Source organism: Microtus ochrogaster, unplaced genomic scaffold, assembly GCF_000317375.1.
Source record: "Microtus ochrogaster isolate Prairie Vole_2 unplaced genomic scaffold, MicOch1.0 UNK32, whole genome shotgun sequence".
Lineage (NCBI taxonomy): Eukaryota > Metazoa > Chordata > Mammalia > Rodentia > Cricetidae > Microtus > Microtus ochrogaster.
The window spans coordinates 769,221-792,218 of NW_004949130.1; the positions used below are offsets into that span (position 1 = coordinate 769,221).

Here is a 22,998-nt window from a genome sequence, read left to right on the forward strand (position 1 = left end):
GTGGAATGCTGGGCTTGGCGCTCTCTCTCTCTCTCTCTCTCTCTCTCTCTCTCTCTCTCTCTCTCTCTCTCTGGTTTGCTTCCTTGGGATGAAAGGCTAACAGCAGGGTCAGATGGCTGGGACTGTGTGGGAGCAAAGATAGGTTGACAAAAGAGAGGAGTGGCCAGTACACCCAGGGCCCAGGGTTCCCATCTGCAGAGGGACACCCCTTTAACGGCAAGACTCTGCTCCTCACTCTCCTTCCCTGGGCAGCAGCCCTCTGTGGGGGACGTGGTCTTTCTCCTGTACCAAGGCTGAATACCAGAGAGTCCCAAACCTGAGTCTTCCCAGCCCTCTCCTCTAAGCTAGGCTCCCATGCTCTATTACAGAGCTCCTAATCCAGTCCTGAAATACAGGAGCTTACGGCCCATGGTTTCTAGCTTGTGATTCCTGGGTCAGAGTCCTTCGCTGTTGACCTCAGCCTTAGGGTCAGGAGTCTGGAGACCTTTGCTTCAGTTTGATCCGTCCTCACCTTGACCCGATATTCAGCCTCTGCTTGCCTCAGTTTCCTCGTCTGTGCCTTGGGCTAGTGGTTAATTTCTTCTCTGAAGGGATGCTGTGATAGTAAATTCAAACCACACAGAGAAAGCCGAGTGTGGAGGGGCAAGCACATAACCCCAGCACTTAGGCTGAGGCAGAAGGATCGTGAGTTCAAGGCCGATCTGAGCCACAAAAGGAAAACTTTTGTAGCAAAACAAACAAAAGAATTCTCAGAAAGGGACCCATTTGAGAGGCATTCTAGGCTCAGAAATTTGTCCACAGAATGCTAATGGTAGGAAGGGAAAGTTAGTTTTTACCAGCATGTGTCTACTCTGCCCTAAATTTCACTATAAGGTTCACAGGTCAGTCTAGAACATTCCAGATGTTCCTCTGCTGTTCGCTGAAGCGGTCCTGGACAGCCCCTCCATCAGAGACGAACCATAGTTTGGAGCAGATAGTACCCCACCTGTCTTGAATACTTCGTTCCCATTGTCAGCTGAATGAATCTGCTCAAGGGTTACAGGAAGAGGGGGCGAAACCAACACTGGGGTGCAGACCCGGCAAGAAGCTGGGGGCAGAAGGTCTAAAGGGCTTTCAGTGTTTTGGTTGGCTCTTTCTTGCTCCTTCAAGAGGCTTTATGAAGAGAGCCCTGGAGGAGATAACAGTGGTGTCTTTCACAATGGAAAGGTCAGCCAACATGTGTTTATTGAGCGACTCTGCGGGCCAGCCTTTCGCTTGGCTTTTGTCGGTGATTATGAGACAGGCAGACCCACGGGGTCCTCTTGGTAAGTCGGCTGCAATCAAGCCACGTGATAAAAATTAGCGAGCGATCCACAGCACTGTGGCAGTGTGCAGAAATGTTCAGAAAATGGTTCCGAGGGGACCAGGGAGGCCAGGGCAGGCTCTGTGGCAGCCACAGTGATAGGAACCCCGCAGAAGAGCAAAGCAGAGATGGTCAGATGACCCCAGCCTGGAGCAGACAGGTGAAGGCAAGGTGTCACGCGTGAGGAAGACCCCTCAGGCCAGTGAAGCAGGGAGGAAACCTCGTCATCCACTCACCACTCAGCCCCTGCCACCAAGACCTAGGATGAGGTCCTTGGACTTCCTGGCTCTCCGAGGGCAGCATCTTCCTCTCTGATCAATGCTCTTCCTCCCCAGGCCTCTTTGAAATCTGACTAAGGTTCAGAGTGCATGGTTCAGCGTCTCTGGATGCAATTTGGTACCCTAGCAGAATCAAGGGAGATCTGCTGTTACTTGAAAGGATGTTTCTTCCCCTCTTCCTCTGAGTACCTGACCCCACAATCATCGCTGACTTTGAAATAATAAACCCATCATAATTACGAGAATTAGTGCGGAGGCTTCTGCCTTGTTTGCTCAACTGAGGTTATTATGGCTGGTTTGAGAGGTGGAGAGGGCGTCTGGAATCGGCTCAGCTGATATGGCAAAGTCAGACAGATGTGTGTGGGCTGGGGGTGGCCAGGTAGTGAGTGTGGGGAGCCTGGAAGTTCCTGTTCCTTGGTCCCTGGGCTGGGGTTTTGGAGATGAAGTCTCCGGAGAAGCTGGACAGCCTGACCTTATGGGTGGGAGTGCTCCAAACTTGCAGACATTGAGCCCATGGAGACTCTGCAGGGCAGGGCCTTTCTCAATTTGTTGGGAGTCCTACCTCCTATGTAGTATAGAGGTCGAGTCAGAAGTCCTGGCATGGGAAGGGACTTGGGCTGTGCACATTCAAGTGCACATTCAAGCCACAAGTCCTCCCTATCTTCCTGCCCATGTTCCCCGAGCTGTCTGCTCACCCATCCTCAGCCAGCCTTGCTATGTATTGAACGGGAACGCTCCTCCCAGGCTCATGTGTTTGGACCCTTGGTCCCCAGCTGTGGCTCTGTTTATGGAGGCTGTGGAAACTTCAGGACTGTGGTCCACGGAGCATAAGTAGCTGAAGGAAGGGCTACCGGCTTGTGGTTCTGCCCCAAGCTCTCTGCTTTCCTAACCTGCTAAGGTATGAACAGGCTGCACAGTGCAAGCTTCAACAGCCCCCGAGTGGAGGAAGTATCCCTACCACAATGAACTGTGTTTCTGGAAGCCACAAACAAAAATAAAAGTTTTCGTTCCTCGAGTGGGTTATCTCAGGGATTTGTCACAGTGGCCAGAGAAGTAGCGAGTATGGACCTGCTGGCCACTCTTCCTGCTTCTTTCTGGAAACTTCTACAGGCCCATGACCAGGAATACCTGGCAGCCTCTCTATGGCCTAGGGTGGGTCTGAGCCCACTGTACAAAGCCATATACAGTTGCTGTCCCTGGGCAGCAGGTTCCATCACTTCCTCTTGTAGGAGGAGAGCAATAGTGTTGCAGCAGCCAGGGCAGCAGGTGGGGGAAGCAGAGTTCTTGGGAGGATAAGATTCAATATTCTTATAGGGTATTAAAGAAATGAGGCAGCTGTTAATGCAGAAGTCTTTCTTTGACTTAATTTATTATAATGTATGTGGCTACAATGTAGCTCATATTGCTGTTTTGGATCTGCGTTTTGATTCCCAAAATTGCAATCATGATAGGTGGATTATAACCGTGCTTTAACATACAGATGAGGAAATGTATTCTGGTGCAATTTTCCCCTAAGGAGAAGTCAGAGGATAAGGGGCAGGAGCTTTGTGTAACCTTGCAACGCTTTAGTTGTCTCTCTTGGTTACGGGGCAGGAATTAGCATGAGGGGGACCAGCAGAGCTACTGTATACGTGAATGGCACCGCTTTGAATGTCAGTCCCCAAGGGCTTCCAAGGGGATCAGAAAACCTATGCTTTTCTTCCCATATCTAACTGAGCAAAGGTGTGTAGATTTGTCAAACTGTTCCCCATTCAGGAAGTATTTATTCAGTGCTACCCTGGGCCATGGACCTTGCTAATAATGACCAGTGGTGCCCCAGTAAGTCACCAGGGTCACAGAGGCACTGGGGAGTAGACACTAGGTAGGTACCTCACTAGGGTATAGGCCAGGAGTGGGGAACACAGGTAGAAAGGGTGGGAAGCCACTAGAAGCCCGAAGGGTTTCGGGTTCCAGGCTGAGTGAGGCAAAGACACAGCCCATCAGCATCACACAGATGGGAGAGCTGAGCTTCCGTCCTCACTCTGGCAGTGCACGCGGACACCCCCGAGAGCATATGTCTGCACAGACTTTATCCTCAGGCCCAGAAACTCAGCAGAGGCACGAAGGCAGAACGAACCGCCTGATGTGCCTGCCTGGGGCCTGCACCACCCAGCCGATCACAGACTAAAGTTCTGCCTGCCCAAAGCAGACCACCTGCCTCTGGGGTGCGGCTCCCCATAGCACTACAGAGTTGAAGCTGTCTGTGTGGATGCTGGGTTCTGACTGGGGCAGGCATGGACAGGGAAGGGCCCTACCACAGGAGGAGTTATGGGCAGCCTGGGGAAGTGAGATTCTCCATGCCACTTTTTTCTCCTTTTCCTCTTTCCCCTCTTCCCCCACAATTCCTTGGAGCTGGACTCAGAGAGTCCAAACCCATCACCCTCTGAAGGGGAGATCAACCCCAGGAGAAGTGGCTAGACAGGTTGAGGGAATAGGAATAGGACCCGGGACTGTAGAGAGACCAGACATCCTGAGGCCGTCTGTACTTAGGGTTGGTTCTCCGAGGAGGAAGAAGGGCAGGTCCATGCAGGTGACCCTTTAGCCCTTCAAAAGAAAAAGCAGTTCCTGGAGATGTCACCACTGTAGAAGAGCCACCCTGTGCTCTCCAGTCCTACCTACCCTTCGCCCTCTCGGTCGGTGTTTATGGGGCATCTCTGTGGCCTAGTGGTTTTAGAGGTATGTGAATGGGTGCAACAGATCTTTCCCAATCTCCAGTGAGCAGACAGTGTAGTGCAGGAGGCAGGTCAAGCAGGTTATCGGCCCCATAAGTATCCCTTAGCTAAAATCCAGAATTCAAAGTGTTCCAGAATCAGAGACTTTGCACAGAGTACCAGCATCACCTGACCAACACGTGACAGGTGGCAGTCCAAAGCAGTGGCAGTGCATTAAAATATCAGATAATGACTGGCAAGATGGCTGAGCAGGTAAAGATGCTTGCTACCATGACAGAGTACCTGAGTTTAAGGTTGGAACCCACACAATGGAAGGAGACAGCCAATTTCCCAAAGTTGTTCCCTGACCTCTTCCACGTGTACACACAGACACACACAGACACAGACACACACACACACACACACAGAGAGACTAAATATTTTTAAGTACTTTATATTACTTTTAGCCTGATAATTAGAAGATGGATGTAAAACACCAATCAGTTTCTGCTGAGACTTGTGTTTTATCTCCAAACTATATCATTGCACATATGTGAACATTCTGGCTGGGCATGGTGGTGCACGCCTGAAGTCCCAGATTCAGGAGGCTGATGTGGGAATATTGTGAGTTCTGGGCCAACCTTGGATACACTATTTTAGAGCCTGATTTTGTGTGTGTGTGTGTGTGTGTGTGTGTGTGTGTGTGTGTGTGTGTATGAGAAAGCAATGGAAAATTTGACATGCTGCTGGTCCCAAGCATTTTAGATAAAGGATGTTCAGGTGGTCATTCAGAAAGTTCTAGATGACTGAGCAAACCTTGCTTCATCTGGTCAGAGAGCGTCTCTTCCAGCACAGGATTCTGGAAACAAGTCCTTATGAATCTGGAGGATGAGCCATTCAAGGTAAAGGTGGAAGGCTGGGCTGGTTTGTCTTTCAAGAAGGAAGATGGATGTGGGGACACACTGAAGTCCGGGAGGGAGAAACACCCCCACCAGATGATGAGAGGTCATTATGGGAGCTTAAGATGGTCCAAAGCAGAAAGGATGGGAGAGTAGGGACAGCATCTTTATGGTTATCCGGACATCACTGAGAAAAGTTCCTAGGACGTTACCCACGCTGTGTTCCGCAAGCCCCAACACACTCTTTGCACCACTCCCCACGATAGCTCTGAAGCTCCTCATCGGTTTATTTCTCTTTAAGATCTTTGCCTCTCCACACTGAGATAAGCTTTCCTGGGGCAGAGCACAGGCTTTCCTTCTTAGGTGTGGGCTCCTGGATTGTCAAACTAAGATCCCGAGACTGATCCCCATGTAACGGATGAGGTGCTCAAGAGAAACTCGGGGAGGCAGCTTCAACATGCCCCAGCCATTGAGATAGGATGGTGAGGCGAAAGCTGTGGCCTGTCGTTTCCTCCCTTTCACTCTGTCACCTAGCCCCCTACCCATTGGGGCGCTCCCTTTTCCACCCCCACCCCGCACTCACCTACTCACCTCAGAAGAATGTTTACAGGGCAGGTGCCCCAGGAGTCTGCTGGTTCTGGGCCAGAGAACATGGGAATATGTGAAGAACTGTTAAGGTTCCTACCGCCGGGAGCCAGGTGACACCCAGCAACAAGAAAGCTTCTTGTTCTTTACAAACGGAGCGGGAGAGGGACAACCAGCTGGTGCATTCCTGCGTGACTCCCTTACCTGGACCATCACCTGTTGGTTTATCTGGCTTGGTCTGCATTGTGTTTTGGACCTTGTAGGTGGAAAAAGGGGAGGGGGGCTGTGAGTTGATAATCCACCAGATGGCCTTTCCATCTCATGATCTCACTTGGTTCTCACAAGGGACTACAGAGCAGGTGCCTCGATTCCCATATTACAGGCCACACCACATTGGAGGCTGGGCACAGTTAGGATGCATTTACAAATAGCTCAGATACAGCAGTGCCAGGTCAGAGCCCAGAGCCAGCTGTGGCAGCCTCTGGCTTTGCAGGGTTGCAGAAAGCAAGCAGCAGATTCCTTTGCCATAAGCACCAGCACCCGGCCATCCAGTCGGCAGACACCCACCACGCCATTTGCCCAGATGGCAGAGAGTGAGTACAGGGTGGAATGAGATCTCATCTCACAGACTCAGAAGGACCTCAGTGCTTCAGCTGTTCAGGCTCCGAGTAGGCCCCCTGAGCTGCTACAGCCCATTCAGGAGGATAGGAAAGCCGCTGCACATCGTTGTGTCTGGAGAGAGCCAGGCTGCCCCTTGGACCTAGGGACTATGTGTCCTGCCACTCGCAGACCTAGAGATGTGTCTTTAATAATTCAGTGGTGTGTGTTTCTTTTATGCATACCCACAGAAAGGCTATGCAGGTTTGACTTTTCTACCTGAAGTGCTTCCCAGGACGCCAGGCCTAGAGTGGACAGGCTCACTGATTGATGTCTCTGTTCCCTCGTGTGTGGTACAGCTGAATGGGCATTCACTCTGTTCTACGTGTGATGAGACTTCCAGTACCATTTGACATGCTATATGTAGAACTAGTGTCAGAGAAGGGTGAAGTGTGCCTGTCCCCAAAAACTAGTCAAGGACCCACTCTGGAGGGGACTGGAGCTGTCAGTCATCATGAGTAGGGAGGGCTGGAGGTTGACTTCTAACTGAGAAGGGCCAGGTGGGTGACTCTATCACAGGAAAACAAGATGGTCAAGAACTCCCAGAAACAGGGCCAAGCCAGTATGGCTCAGTGGGTAAAGGCGATTGCCAGCCAAGCCTGGTGACCTGAGTTCCATCACAGGAACCCACATAAAGGTGGAAGGAAAGATTGATTCCACAGAGCTGTCCCCTGGAGTCCACATGTGGGCTCTGACACAAGCCACTCCCACTAATAAGTAGATTTAACAAAGTACTGCCGGGAATAGATTCTCCCTCCTGCCATTTGGTGCAGGAGGGAAGAGGGAACCCTTTCTAAAGCAAGTGTGGCAGGCATGTCTGTCATGCTCTCTGAGATGCCCTGCCTTCTGCGAGGCCTTGGAACTCAGCCTCCTTACAAGGGTCATTCACAGGACACACGCCATGTCCACCATGTGTCTGCAAGTACCAAGGTGGCGGCCAGGGCCTGGGCCCCGAGTCGGAACTGGGAGGCAAAGATCTCTGAAGGGCTGACAGCTGGATCGACTTCTTTCCCATTGCTGGGGCTCGAACCCAGGGCCTCGAGCACGCAAGAGATGCTTTCTGCCAACACCCTGGATAGATCTGCTGTTGTTGCTATTTATTTCTAATTTTTACATGCCAGACAAAATATTTATCATTACATGGTATTAAAGAGATGGGCATTTATTCAAAACAATTTTAAATCTTGATCTAGTGCTGATGTCTCTCTGATAAAGATTCTCAAATTAAGAGGGCCAGAGGTCCGCAGAGCTCAGAGATGGCAGGAACTTCAGTGCTGGCGATTGACACTTGTTTTCTGCCACTGTTTACTCTTCAATAAAAAATGCATATTTACCATAGCAACCTCCTGATCACGTGGTGCCCTGTCTTACTGCCACCCTCTAAAACAGACTAACTTCTTAAAGAAACACACACATCCTAACAGGAATGCTTTTCAGATGCAAAAATGGGCTCTTTCTGAGGAGGCTTCTTGCCTGCCATTAATGCTGATAAACACATCATCTTTTCAGAAATCATTTTGGTCCTGTATCTTAAATTTAGGACATTGATTACAGAAGCCTAAAGAAAATTACTCTTGGAGGGGCTTTTGATGCTTCAAGGATCTGCTGATTATATTAATACAATGCTAAGTACACAGAGAGAGACAGAGACACACAGACACACACAATCAGACAGACAGACAGACACAGACAGACACACACAGACAGAGAGACATACACACACACACACACACACACACATTTGCCGCTTCACACATACACACATCTATATACTAGATGCCAGCCGCTTGCATCATCTGGAAGGGAGTTCGGCGTGGATTCTAATGACCTGCCGCTTCATCTGTGATTAAAGATTGTCATCTATGCGAAGCTCAATTGCAGCCTGAATTGTTTTTCCGCTGTTAACTTGGGAGAATTGCCGGGGTTTTAAGAGCTGTGCAGATACCGCTCCAACCTGGACTGCTCAGGAAACGAGTACTGATCCCAGTTCTAGAGTTTGAATGTGTGCCATCCCATGAGTCAGGGCATTGGGAGAGACCTCAGGTCACCCCGGAACTTCCTGCCTGTCACCCATCCCTCTGCTACCACCCATGTTAAGAGCACCTGTGTATGAAGTACCTTCTGAGCTCTATGATGAGAGCTGTCTCTCCCCTATCCTGTACAGGCCATTGGGTTATGAGATACGAGCATGGAACTTTAGAAAGGCTGATTTGCTCGGGATTATACAGCTAAGAATAGGCGTAACTTGGCCTTTCTGCTGCTTTTGTTTTGACCTCTTTGAAACAGTCTCTTGCTGTGTGGCTAGGCTGCCCTTCAGCTCCCTGCGTAGTCCAGGCTGCCCTGGACTTCCCAGCCGCCCTCAGCCTGTCTTGAGGGCTAGATTTGCAGGCATGTGCCACTAGACCAACTGACACTGGTTTTGGCCTGAGGCATTTTGCGTCGTAAAATATTCTGTTCAGCCCATGTTGTGAACCTGTCCACTCAATATAACTATAGAATTTACACGTGGGAACAAAGCAGAGAAACCCCTAGAGAAGGGGTAACAAAAACAGCATCTCCCTTACCTGTGTCCCCAGAGAATTCTAGGGCAGCCTCAGTGTTAACCAGTTTTGGGGTCTTTGTTCTTGTTGTTCGTTTGTTTAAGGTCTTTTTTTTTCTTGGTTGCTCGTTTGGTGGGAGCAGGCTCTTGCTATGTAACCCAGTCATGCCTCCGACTTGTGATTCACCTCTGACCTCTGCCTCCCCAAGTGCTGGGATTACAGATATGTGCCATCACACTCAACATGAGCCAAGTTTTTGGGAACTCCCTTTTTGTCCTGATGTGCACCCAAGCCTGACAGCCTCATGACCCCCGCACAGCACTTAAGTCAGAATCGGCGTGCCACTGTCGTCTCTGTGATGACAGAGTCCTGGGGAAGGGGCTACATTGTTTGCATAAGCAGACCTCTGTTGGGCACCCCTGGCAGTGTGGGCTCGGAGCCCGATGACTTTTTGTTGTTGTTTTTAAATTCCTTTCAACTACATGTAAGCCAGTATGAAAACAAGAACATACTGTGAGCCTTTTATGCTTAATGGCTTTGGGGGGAAAAATCCGATTGTGAAGTGGGGCAGGGCTCTGTGCCCCAAAGTGGCATTGTGACCTGAACACAGCAGAGGAGAACTGGCCAGACCCTCTGCCCTGCCAGCCAATCCAACCAAGGCGTGTCCACGAGCCATTTCATAATTATCCATCACGACTGTCTCCCTGCTGCTTTAATAGATTATTTAAAATGGTGCGTGTGCCTCCCGTGCAGCCTCCAGCCAACCCCGAACTGTACATACATACAAGCTGGGAGAGGTAATTGCGTATCATGTATCTCTTTGTTCCAGACACTTTTGTAAAAGACTATGTATTATGTATGGTGTGACCTTCAAATGTCAGGAATGTGTTGTGCAATAAACTGTCAATATTTGTGGTTATAAGGTACCAGATGACTTTTACAATAATTGGAACGGCTATATTAAAAGCTTGGATCACTCAGCTGGTTAAAGAGAAAGACACAGGCCAGCATTCACCAGGGACTCGCCTTCTGCCAACTATTAAATGAAAGATATTGCAAGGTGCTTACGATGTCTTCTTTGTTTAAAAAAGAATATGGCATGACACGTCTCCAGGGGAGGCATCGTCTCCGATGCAGCCTTTCTCTTCTCAGTAGGTGCAGTCCCCAGGAGAAGACTCGGCTCCACAAGTTATGGCGACTGACCAAATGGCTTTTGGAAAAGATGGGTCCAGCTCGGCCACAGCTGCCTAGGGAAAGAATCCCTCCAGTGAGGGCTCCAACCTGCTCTCCACCCCACCCAAGGAGAAGAGGCTGTAAATTATCTTAAGAGGATCTTAAAAGCCATGTTTTTTCTTCCCCTCTTAGGAAAATAAATTATATAGAAATCTTTGGGGGATTTACGGTGTGCTGAAAGTAGAGCTTTCTATAGTTCTTCCTTCCTTCCTTCTTTCCTTCCTCCCTCTCCTCCTCTTCCTCCCCCTTCTTCTGAGATAGGAGTTCTCAAGTTATAATAAAGGAAAGTATTTTAATATTTTCAAATAAGTATAATAGTGATCAAGTCATAGAATCTCTGTGTTTTGTGATGTCTCAAGTCATTCGCTGCCAGGCTGCCCACAGCAGCTTCTCTCTCATGAGTGCTAGTCCTAGTATTTAAATCCTAATTTTCTTACCTTCTGAACTTCACAGATAAGTGTTCTACCATGGAACTACATCTCTAGCTCTTTTTATTTTTCAGTTTGAGACAGGACCTTTCCAACCTGCCCATGCTGGTTTTGCCTTTGTGATTAGCCCACCTCAGCTTCTGAATGGCTGGGATTATAGGCATGTGCTAACTCTGATTTATTCCTAAAAGTATTTACTGCATTCTCACTGTGAACTGAGTCTTGACCACGAGGTCCAGGGCACTTGTCTTCTGCTTCAGAAGTGAACTGAAGGGCCAGATCAAAAAGTGGGGAAGGCAGAGGCTTCTTCCACAACCTGATCACAAGTGGCTCCCTTGGAGGTGACATAAGGATGAGAGGCCTATTCCCTCAGAGGCCATGTGGGGCGCAAGCCCAAAGAGAAGTGTCCTTGCGAATTTTGGGAAGGGAGCTCCAGGAAGAGCAGGAAGCAGCAGGGAATCTACAAGGTCAGGGCCTGCCTGGGAGAGAGGGACAAAAGCAAAGTGGGGAGGGGGTGAGACCCCACTGGTAGTGGCAGGGTTGAGCAGAGGTTTGGAGATGATCTAGGAGAGCTGGAGGTGACTAGAAAGAGCAGCCAGCTACAGTAGCTGGGCCCCCGAACCCCCATATGAAGCAGAGGCTTTCTTGGGAGATGGCAGCTACTAGTATAGCCCATTAAGCAATGCTTAAAGCATTCTACTGCTTTCCTAACCTAAAGTACCAAAGTTCAAATTCCTCCAAACAAAAACATGGTCTGGCCTATCACAACAATACCCCAGTCCCTGGTACCAACATCTCCCTTAGTTACGGTTTTCTATTGCTGTGAGGAGACACCACTACTACAGCAACTCTTAGAAGGAAAACGTTTAATTGAGGGGGCTCACTTACAGTTTCAGAGGTTCAGCCCATTATCATCATAGTGCTGAAAGAATGTAGGAGTGGCCCACATCTTGTAGGCAATAGGAAGTTGACTGAGACACTGGGTGGTATCCTAAGCATAGGAAATCTCAAAGCCTTACCCCACAGTGACATACTTCCTCCAACAAGTCTATACCCACTCTGACAAAACCACGCCTAACAGTGCCACTCCCTTTGAGATTAGGAGGGGCCAATTACATTCAAACTACCACCGTAGATGTGCGGAGCCCAAAGGATAGCCCACATCTAACGAAAGTATTGTTTCAAGTAATCTGCCCCCTAACCCTGCCTGCTACAGCCACAATCACAGCTCCCAATCTGGATACTAAGAATGCCTACCAATTACAGTTTGAATCTGGGAAGCCCCATAAGCTCACACCTTGGATCCTTGTTCACAGTCAGGAGACACTGTTTGGGGAGGGAGATGGGCTTGGCTCCTGGATGTGGGTCACCAGGAAAGGCTATAGTCTGGATTCCCCCTCCCTAGCCCCACCTGCATCCTAGTCCACGGTGATGTGTGGAGCCTCCATAACACATTCCCACTAGTAAGAACTGCTCCACTCCCCTGCCAAGATGAACTGAGATTCTCAGAAACCAGGAGCCGAGAGACAAACGACTTCTCTCTCTCCAGTTGCTTCTGCCGGATATTTTGGTCATAGACATCAAAGTAACGAATGCACTGCCCACAGCCTGTGGGAAGCCTTCAGAACCACAGCGGGAGCCGGCAGCCCACGGATTACAGGGATATTATTAATAGCAGCATCTGTGGATAAGAAAGGAAGAGACCCCATGGGTGGCCCAATCACAGCAGGTGGCAGGCAAGTCCCACAGACTCCCTCTCTGACCATTAAGGAAGGGCTGTGGGCTAGGTAAAACCAGAAGCATGTCTGGCCCACAGTGCTGGATCTGAAGCTCAAGTGTGTCTTGGGGGAAATTTAATCCATGTGTTGCTCATTCGCTTTCACTGAATTCATCAAAAATGTTGCGTTAGAGAAGTGATTTGAAACCCTAGTATCTGATGTTTTGTTTCTTTTTTTTAAAAAAAAAAGGTTTAGTCCCATTTCCCCCATTCCAGAGACCTTACTTTTTTGCCAGTCAGCATCAAATTGAGCTATGCTCAGTTTTGGGTTTAGATTGAAAGTGAGTGGTAAAGCCATAGGGAAGATTCTACTTCTTCACCTCATGAGCTCTGGAGCCGATCTGATGCCCTGGACGCTGCAACCCAGTAGGAAGCTGGCTGATGGTTTAAAACCAAAAACGAAAAACAAAACAAACAAAAAACCCCAAATGTTTTTCCCATCCGTATTAATGCTTAGCTGTTGAACACGACTATCTATGGCCATGAGCAAGCGTTAATAAAACAATAGAGAGAGCACGTTACTTCTGACCCATCACAGGAATTCTGTGTTATCACTTGTGTGCAAGCGTGATTTTTTTCCAGAAATAAAAGACTCACTTTACTTCCTCAGAATCTTTGCTACCACGATCATTGCTTAATATTTATTTACTTATTTATTTGATTTTTATTTGTATGTGTGAGTATTTATTTGTTTCTATTTATTTATTTTATATATTTATTATAACATTTATCCTAGTGTGTGAATGTATGCCGTGTGTGTGTGTGTGTGTGTGTGTGTAGGCCTGAAGAAGGCATTTGATCCCCTAGAGCTGGGGTTGCAGGTGGGCATGAGCTGCGGGCTGTGGGTGCTGGGAACTGAACTCTGCAAGAGCAGTATGCTCTGATCAGCCCAGCCACCTCTCCAGCCCACATGATCATCGCTTTTCTGGAGCCTGGGAAGTCTAAAGCGTTCAGCATAAAGGAGAGAAGTCAGCATTAAGCTTTGAAGGGGAACTCTGCATTCCTTGGACCTTTCTCCAAGGTCTTCCACCCCCCGCCCACCACCAAAAGATCTGAAAGCCTTGCTGTGTTTGGGCAAAGGCATTAAGAAGGATGTGCTATCTCTGGACCTGCTAAGCTGAATGCCCACACCTCTTGGGCTCTGCATAGGTTTGTCCCCCTTCATTAATACTGAGAGGTGTGTTGTTGAGATCTCTGTGCACATTTAGGCTTTCAGAGTCAGCTGACAGGTCATCTCTGGGAATGTAGCGGCTGTTACAGCAGAAGGCCTGTGGAATTTTCCGTACCACGGCATGTGGTGACATAAAGCAGTACACGCTCCGGTGCACGGGAAACCATGCTCCCACATGCGCTGCCTGAGGAAACTGGGAGGACGTCGTTCCCATCCTCATCACCTACATCATCATCACTATATTTTTAAGCAATCTTTCTAAAATGTATTCTGAGATGTATAAGGGTCAGGTAGCCTGGTATTTACTGTTGATACGGGCACAATTCAACAAGATCCGCCCCCACCATTCTTTGATTTATAGGATCACTTCAGAAGTTGGTATAAACCCAGAAGAGGTTGGCCAATTCTCTCTTTCTCTTGAGTTTTTTATATTTAATTAAAATACAATTACATCATTTTCCTAATCCTCTCTTTCTTCCCTCCAAATGTTTCCATGCCCACATCTGTTCTGTTCCCTTTCCAATTTGTACTCTTTCTTTCTTTAACTAGCGTGTGTGTGTGTGTGTGTGTGTGTGTGTAAATGTAGCTTGCTGGGCCTGTTTAATGTTACTTATATGTATATGCTTTTAGGACTGACCACTTGGTATTGGATAGCCATTCGGGGGCTCATCCCTGGGAAAGACTAAGTCTCCCTCTGCAGTAATTGCCTGTGTCTTTTCATCTAGGAGAGGAGCCTCGTGAAGTTTCCCCCACATGTTGGCATCCCAACAAGCAGTATCATTATTCGGCTCTTGTTTAGGCAGCCACACTGTCGAGATCTCAGAGGAGTGTCTTCCCTGCCATATCTAGAAGACACAGTCTCACTGCAGACTTTCTGGTTCCCTCATTCTTACACCCTTTCCGCCCCTCTTCTGAGATGTAGCCATAGTCAATCTAGACCATTTCTGTGTCTTAATGTCACTAAAGTTTATTTCCCATTCATACCAGGCCAGCCCGGTGTCCTGCATTGTGATTCTACCATTTCAACTCCTGCATAGGAAGGTGCTGAGGTAGAGAAGGAGTTAGGGTGCTTTGGCGCGGTTCTGTTCTTAACGTTTCTTCTTCATTGCCCCGAACCAGTCACCTGATGTCAACCTAGCACAAAGGAAGTTGGGAAATGTAGTCCATGAAGTATAGTACACCAGAAGGAAATACATGTTGTCCTTTACACAGTCTCCCCCTTATCTTTGAGATGTACCCCCTGGTATCTCATTTTGTTCTAGGGTGAGGCCAGGGTGGGTGAATTGAGGCAGTGGGCAGAGACAGCCTGGGGTGTGCTTGGGGCCCCTCCAGCATCTTTGCAGCATCACAGGAGGTAAGAACTGAAGCCACAGAGGGATGAGGAACTTAACTAGGGACAGCTAGACATTGAGCATACAGAACCAGAAGACCCCACCCCCAACTCTTCTAGGAGCTGCCCCGGCAAATATATCAAGGAAGCTTAATGTTTTAGGACAACCTATGGGAAAATCACCCTTACCATTCAAAATCATTTTGTAAGTCAAACATTTAAAGAGTATCATGTACAAGGTGCCTGTGAATGAAAAATGATGAGTGCTGTACAATCAGAGAGCCAGCCTCGGGGATGGTTTCAGACAGCCCTTTTCGACTTTGTCGTGCCTGTATTTAAAATTGGAGGACTTGCCTTCCTGAGTATTCACCTTGGATCTGCAGCACTGCAGGTTGGTTCTGTTGGCAAGGATGGCAAGATGGCCTTTGGTCTCCAGGTTCAGGAGCATCGTCCTTGCAGCTTGATGTCCCCTCGGTGGCTGACCTCACCCAACCATCAGAGGCTTAGAACAAGCAAAAGAAAGGAGGAGACGTAGTTTCTGACCCCGAGAAGAAGAAATTAGGAATGTCTGTCACTTGATGGCTTTTCCCAAGCATGCTCCTAAAACAACTTGAAATGACATGACTCTCTCTCTTGTGTTAACCAGCACGCAGCTCCCAGTTTATAGCAGTGGCTTCGCATACCTGTTTCTAAAATTCTGAGGCAGAAGCAAGCCCATGCCTCTCAGAAATGCTATCTGCAGCAGCATTTATGTAAGGCATTGCTTTGGAAAAGACGGCCCCGTGCTTTTCAGAAGCATTGAGAAATGATACAGAGCTCACAGTGACAGTTTCTCAATCAGATGTCATCAGAATACACCCTGGACAAGGGTATGCTAGTACGTCGAGGGCAGACAGGACTGTCTGTCCTTGCCAGAGGATCACAGCAGGCCAGATGGCAAATTCAAACCTGTCCTCGTGACCACTTGTGGAAAGTGTTTTATAGGAGGGAAGAGAAATTCTGCATGTTGAAGGAGAGAGAAATAAAGGTTGAGGACCATTGAGACGGTGTAGTGTGTCAAAGGTGCCTGCTGCAGAGGCTGACAGCCTTGTTTGGCTACTCAGGATCGAAGGGAGAGACTAATAATTCATGCATGTTACACTCTGATTGCCCCAGGCCTGTGCACTTGTGGGCACACACACACACTATAGAACAAATATGCAAGTGTAATTTTAAAAATCTCTTAAAACTTTTGAACCATTTGATAGCTGCCTAACCATCTGACAGATGATCATGGAGGCGATTTTGTCATGCCTCTGGAGTGACAGCTTTCGGGGTCTGCAGCCACACCAGGGCTGTCCTTCATGCAGTGTTGGGGGGGGGGTACAGCAGCAGCAGGGGCTGGATGTGGCCCAGCAGTGTGGCAGAGGGACACCGTGAGCACTCCCGTACTCTGAGCAGAGCAGGCATCAAGAACTTCATGTCCTCCAAAGCTCTTGGTTCTTGGAGTTGAAAGCAGATTAGTGTGTGCACGCTCACTAGCACCCATTCCAGGACCAGTTTGAACTGGATTCGTCCACCAAGTCCCATGTGTGTGCATTGGGCAGAGACTGCAGAACCGTTCCCAGACTTCCTTGCGCTTGGCTTCCTGCCTCTGTGGACACTTCCTGGGACCACCCACCATTCCCCTTCATTGTGGCCCAGAGTTTGTTTTTCCAGAAGGATTAGTTTAAGAGTAAACGCCATAGGCCTGCTGGCCCTCCCGGAGAAAACTGTTTCTGCGTAAAGTGAAAATTAAACTCTTAAATCTGCAAAGAAAGCTGTTTATCTTTCAAATTTACTCCTTTTATTGGACCACACATATCCACGATAGAAAGATAAAAGGGAAACAGATACGGGCCATCACTTAGAGAGACATATAGCCAGGCATAGGTCATCACAGCTTTGGGAAAGCCTTCCAAAGCGGGGTATCGCCTCTCCCCATGTTTGCCTAGAACAGTCTGAGCAAGTCCTCACCAAAGCGCCAGTACAAATATGCCCTTCCTCATCATGAACAGAGCTTCTATTCCACGCCCACCATGTTGCTCTTGCACACTGGCACCTTGCAGGAAAAGGCTACCAGGGTGGATCGTGGGAAAGAGAGCTTGAAGGAATTTGCCTTTAGAGGCCTGCACCTGCCTGGCTTCAGCCTGGTATTCAAGCCCTGCTTATAACTGTAAAAGGTGGCTGTTGACCTCCAGACCTAACTCAGGACACTCCGGGTGTTGATCTCCAGACCTAAGTCAGGGAGCTCCGGGCATCATGGCTTGTCTCAGGTGGTACCAGGCAGAGTTTTAATCTGGCTCATCATTTCGTAAACTGACTCAAAGATCCTAGGAAAAGTAAGTCTGGGTGATACGAGATGGATAGATGCTATGGAATGAGGATGGTGGGGGTGCAGGGATGAGCTAAGGGAGCAGGCATTTGAGCTGTTCAAATCTGGGTGGACTTCATGCAGTGGTTCAGGGCAGTCCTCTCACTACTCAGAAGGCTGAGGCAGGAGGATTGTGAGTTCAAGGCCAGACTGAGCTACATGGCAAGATGCTGTCTCAAAAGAAAAAAGAAAGGGTAAGGGAGGGTGGGAGGAAGGAAGGAAGGAAGGAAGGAAGGAAGGAAGGAAGGGAAAAGGAAGAAGGAGGAAAATAAAGCATAGGTTCGGAGAGATGGCTCAGCAGTTAAAAGCACACACTGCTCTTGCAGAGGACCCGAGTTTGGTTCCCAGCACCCACGTCAGGCAGCTCACAGCTGCCCGTAACTCCAGATCCAGGGCATCCCTTGACCTCCTCTGATCTTCTTGTGTAGAGGCCCATATACAGGCACAGAGATATATATCACTAAAAAATAAAAAATGTCTTAAACAAAACAAAAAAAGAATCTAACAGCTAGAGGTGTGGCTACCTGGCATACACAAGACCCCAGGCTGCTTTCCCACCATAGCAAAAGGAAAGCCTTAGGGACACTCAACTTGCAGTTGGTGGATGACCCCCAGGGAGACATTGTGTGGGGCCTGTGGGGCCCAGTTTAGCCACACTGTCTGAGCTTTTCATCCTTACCCATAAGTCATCTCTGGGTGCTTCTCATGTTTTCTGGAATGCCTATAAATCCGGTGCTCAGTGAGGTGACAGGCGTTGGGTAAGAGTTCTGGATATGGATAAACCTAATCCTCCCATTGGTAAAAATTACGAATTAAAAACTCTCTAAGTAATTGTACCCTCCAAATGGGTCTTCCAACGGTGACAAGGAGAGTTGGGGAGGATCAGATTAGAAGGAGGCCTTCAATGTACTTTTCTGGGGTAGTGATCTGCTCACATATGGTCCAAATGCAGAAAGGATGTTCCACGCCAGGGCGCTTGCACAGTTGCCTGGAGCCAACATCCAAATAAGAATTAAGTGTGTTTGCCTTCATCTTGTTCATGGTCTATAAGTCTGTCCCTTTCGGCCATTAGCAGAGAACACCAGCAATGGATGTTGCAGAATAAAAGCAATTTGCATTTTCCATTGCTTGGAAGGTACAAATCTTATTTATTCTCAGCTCAGCAGAACTCACAGATCTGCTCATTATCTCAGAAGGTTCCCTTGTTCTTATAGTGGAATTTACCACAAGGCCCAGACGGTGGGCTGGAAACCCTGGCTGGGACACCCCCAGTCTCAGGGGCTTGGGATTGGAGGCGAGGCTTGAGCCTCTGCTCTGTGAGGAGGCCAGAGATTTGTGGGGAAGTGAGTCTAGAGAGGGTTCTCTTGCCTCCTCTCCTCAAGGGCACAGATGCTTAAGGACTGACCCATTCTGTAGATGTCAGGCCCCGGATACTGCAATAACACACCCCGAAACACTAGGTAGTTTGAGCTTTATTTACTATTATGTCCAATCATTTCTGTGCAAAAGGCAGCCGTATATAAATTTCATTTTCCTTTATAATGGTTTGGGCTACATAACAAATAACATCAAGATGGAAAAATTTGTATTGATACTTGACAGAGGGACTTGTCAAGTCACGGCGTGGAGATTTCAATGCAGTGCTCCGAGTTTATGGGAGTTGGGAAGCTGAGCTTCCGCACATGGCTTTGAATGTGGCACTGTCTGTTTATCATGGGCTAATTGTGGAACTGCATCTCCATCCGTTTCCTTCTTCCTTTCATGCAGTTCCACCAGTCAGGGATGGGTACAACTCCACAAGGAAGCAGCGATCGCTTTGGGATAATTTTCTTTCCTGTCCCAAAATAGCTGGGTGTCTGCCTGTCTCGGGGAGTCAGCTGAGACATGTCCCGGCCCCCTTTGTGACTGGCAAAGCTGCAACTGTGCTTTTGGTCCTGGAGTGAACTTTCTAGCTAGTCTATATTACGAATTAATCAAATTCCACCAGTGCCCACATTTTTAAACTTTTAGAAAAAAAATATTTAATAGGAACTAAGCAAAAAGAAGAAATCAAACCAGCTGCTGACACAGCTGTTTCTTCTCTTGTTTAATTCAGTTCAATATAAAGGTACCATATGCTGCTTAAAATGATGATAGGAAAGATGAAATAATTTAAGAGAATAACAAGAAAATACATGAATTGTCAGCATTCTGTCAGATTCAAAGAATGAAATAGACAGGTGTAGTATTGACATGTTTAACTTTGTGTGGTGTTAGCAGTTTTGGTGCGAACAACTCCTGACATGTGCTGAAGTGATGTGAGAATGTTTCTCATCCACTGCAGACATCGGCGAGGAGGCCGGGAGAGCCGCGGGGGGCGTCCAGCAGCAGGCGCTGCTTCGAGACAGGAACCTGGGTTCGGCCATGAAGGACTGCCCGTACTGTGGGAAGACTTTCCGGACTTCCCATCACCTTAAGGTCCACCTGAGGATACACACAGGTGAGAGAGATCTAGGTGTATCCACGTGTCAGGGAGTAGCACCTAGAGACGAAGCCCCGAGCCCACAGCTGTGTGAATCACCAGCGCTGTGTGTCCCCCGGGCTTTTCACTGCAGTCTCCAGGCAGTGTAAAGAAAGAGAGGTTGGTTCTGGCTGGTAGGTTCAGCTCGTGTTCAGATGACTCCGTTGCTTGTAGGTCAGCGGCAAAATCAAAACAGACCAACCACTCTAAGGAAAGGCCTCAAATGACTGCACAGACTGGCCTGTGGCCAGCCTTGAGGCTGAACAGGTAGAGTCATTCTGCTTATGTGGTGGTTAGGTGTTGCCTCAAGAGAAACCTAGAGGCATTCTCAGCCAAACAGAGAGAGTGGCCACGGGGCCACTCTGGCCCCGCTTGTCTAGATCACTAGTCTCTTGCAGGGAGGCCATTCTTTTAGATCTCTGCCTTGTTCCCCGGCAACTATTCTTTTCAGCCTTCCTGCTAGTTGCTTGTGTATTGCCAATATATATAAAAAAATCTATCTGAGTCATGGACACCTCCATTTTCTTTGATTTTTCTCCTGACACTTTATCTATTGGAGTATGAGCTGCTGCAGAAGATAGACAAATATGCCATCTATTTTCAAAAATAATTGTGTTCTATTTCCCACAGAATCAATAACTCTGCTCAGAGATGGGCAGACACAGCCAGTGTATACAAGTCTTGTGCGTATCAAAAAGATGAGGAACTCATTGCCCTCGATTGGTTTCTTACATGGTACCCCAAACTCTGACACCCCAAGGAACCCTGGAGATAGGTGACTGCTTCCTCGCCAGTACTAGCCTGGGTGTGGTGAGCATAGTCACAGCCCCACCAGCCTTGGAGCATGTTTCTCCAGAGTCATTGAAAGTCACATGCTAGTTACTTTTTTCACTGCCAAAGCAGCGTAAATATAAAGGAGGAGACACTTGATTTGGCTACAGCCCCTCCTGGAAGGAAGATGACAATAGCGGAGAGCTCTGTCTGTGGTGGAGGGGAAGCTTGCTCTCACCTCTGGCAGTAAGCAGAGATCTCCAGCCAGAAGCAGGTCCACTCCCATAACTGCCAGCTAAGCCCTATGTCCCAAAGGTTCTGCCACCTTCCAGAACAGCGCCATCAGCTGGGGACCAAGTGTTCAAACACCCAACACTGTGGGACATTCACATCCAAAAACGGAACGGAGGGGCGTTTTAAGACTGTGCAGTGATCTCCCAAAGGGCTTTGCTGCAGTGCAACCTGCTCCACTCCTGACCCCATCCTCAGCCTCAGCCTCATGTACTCTTTGTCTTCTCCCTATCCCTGCAGTGCAGAATGCCTGTCCCTGCTGTAGGGCCTTCTCATGGCCATGCCTCCACCTCAGATGTTCCCCTTCCAGATGGTCACCCAGGGCTTACCTCAAACATGAGCCTTATTGAAGATACTTCACTCTCCCTATTGAAGATACTTCACACCCCCTACCTGATTTTTGGCATGAATGTATGAAAAGCCTGATTTTGCTCCATTGTTCCTTACAATGGGCATTGTTTCCAGCCGAGCAGAGCCTCAGACTTGTGAGGGTCATCGTTTGTCCCACCTTTATCATTGTTATTCCTGTAAGCCTGTTCCTGAGAGAGTTCCTTACACATGGGTGCTGGTGGTGGTGGGGTAACTGAAATTGTTCTCCATACATTCATTTATCTATTTGCATGTGGATGTGTTTGCACACACCACAGCATGCACGTGGAAGGAAATCAGAGGACAACTTGCTGGAGTGGGTTCTCTGCTGTCATGCCTCCCAGGGATTGAGCTCAGGTCCTCAGGTTTAGCAGCAAGTGCCTTTACTGGCTGAGCCAGCTCCCCAGTTAGAGGGACACACTGAATTTGCATGTAAGGCTGAGTGGCAGAACAAATGCTGGAGTTGGAAAGTGACCCTTTTCTTGTTAGCCCTGCTCTGCATAAGGTGGCATGGAAGGGCCAAGCCAATAGGGAACGACTAGAAGACATGAGGAACCATGAGATGCCTCAGCATGGCTACAAGTGCTGCATCCCTGGGGCCAGCCTTCCCTGGGACGAGAGGGCCTCCGAGCATCTCTCGCTTCTTGCTCAACTTCCCTTCATTCCCCTGGCTCACTTCTCTCCACAGCTCAGGCCCCATCTGGTACACTCAAGCATTTGCATTTTGTAATTCTCTCTCCCCTTGACTATAGTATGAGTTTCATGAGAGCAGAGGCTTCTGTCTGTCTGTCCAGCTGTATCTCAAGGAGGACAACAGAGCCTGGCTCTCAGGAAACAAGTTCCCAAATGAAGGAAGCAGTGAGTGCTTGAGGGGAAGTAGCCAGATTCCCGGGGAGTCGTCATTGTCATCAGCGCAGACACCTGACTTCCTCAGGTTATATCAATGTCGGCATATTCGTCTTCCTCCCGCGGTCGGAGGACAGCACTTAAATCGTGGTGGGAGTTAAAGGGCATTGAAATGTTTGGGACGTGAAAACAATCCGTGGGGCACCACTGCTGACTGTGCACAGGGAGGGGACACTAGACCAGAGGTATATTGGAACTGATTTTAGCTCACTTGAACATACAGCCCTGGGGATAGGGTCAGTATTGGAGATGAGAGTGGGGTTCACACCCACCCTACTGCCGGGAGAGGAGACTTCTGCAAGTCTGGTGAACCGCACGGCAGCAGGTAGATGCTGCTTCCTAAGGTTTTAAACTTTGAGACATATTTGTTTCTTTCCTACAACTTCTATATCGTAGACTTCCAAAGTTTGTGACACCGAGAAGCAAGACAGGGCCAGGAGCAGCAGCATTCCAGAAAACTTCCTCCATAGGGAGAAAATGAAAGAAGCCATGGAAACATCACATTTCCACCGCCCTGCCCCCAGAAGCAGCATTTACTGGGTTTAAAAAACCAGAATGGAAACCAGATAAAGATCAATTTTCTTTTTATCTAAGAACAAAGAAGTTGAAAAGCGCTTACACTCGTATGTCTGCATCGAGCAGAGGGTGTTACATGTTAGAAATCATGGAGGTAAACACCCATTGCCACAGCGTGAAAGCCTAGATGACACACACAGTTAAAACAATCAAAACCGAGTTATTTGCTAATAAACGATTTCATGTGGGGCTTATGCAGCCGAGCTGGGGGGAACTGCCCTCCACTTTGCCCCTTGGGTGTCCATGCTTCTAAATGGCATGGC

At 48.4% G+C, this 22,998-nt stretch overlaps 1 protein-coding gene across 6 annotated transcripts in view; it reads left to right on the forward strand.

Annotated features, from left to right (window-relative positions):
- Znf536 (zinc finger protein 536) overlaps window positions 1-22,998 on the forward strand; it is a 453,184-nt gene that overhangs the window by 261,464 nt on the left and 168,722 nt on the right. For all 6 annotated transcript variants that reach the window (XM_026789909.1, XM_026789911.1, XM_013354210.2 and 3 more), the window contains exon 5: window positions 19,646-19,801. In XM_026789909.1, the coding sequence (XP_026645710.1) occupies window positions 19,646-19,801 (156 nt within the window). The remainder of the gene's footprint in view (window positions 1-19,645; window positions 19,802-22,998) is intronic.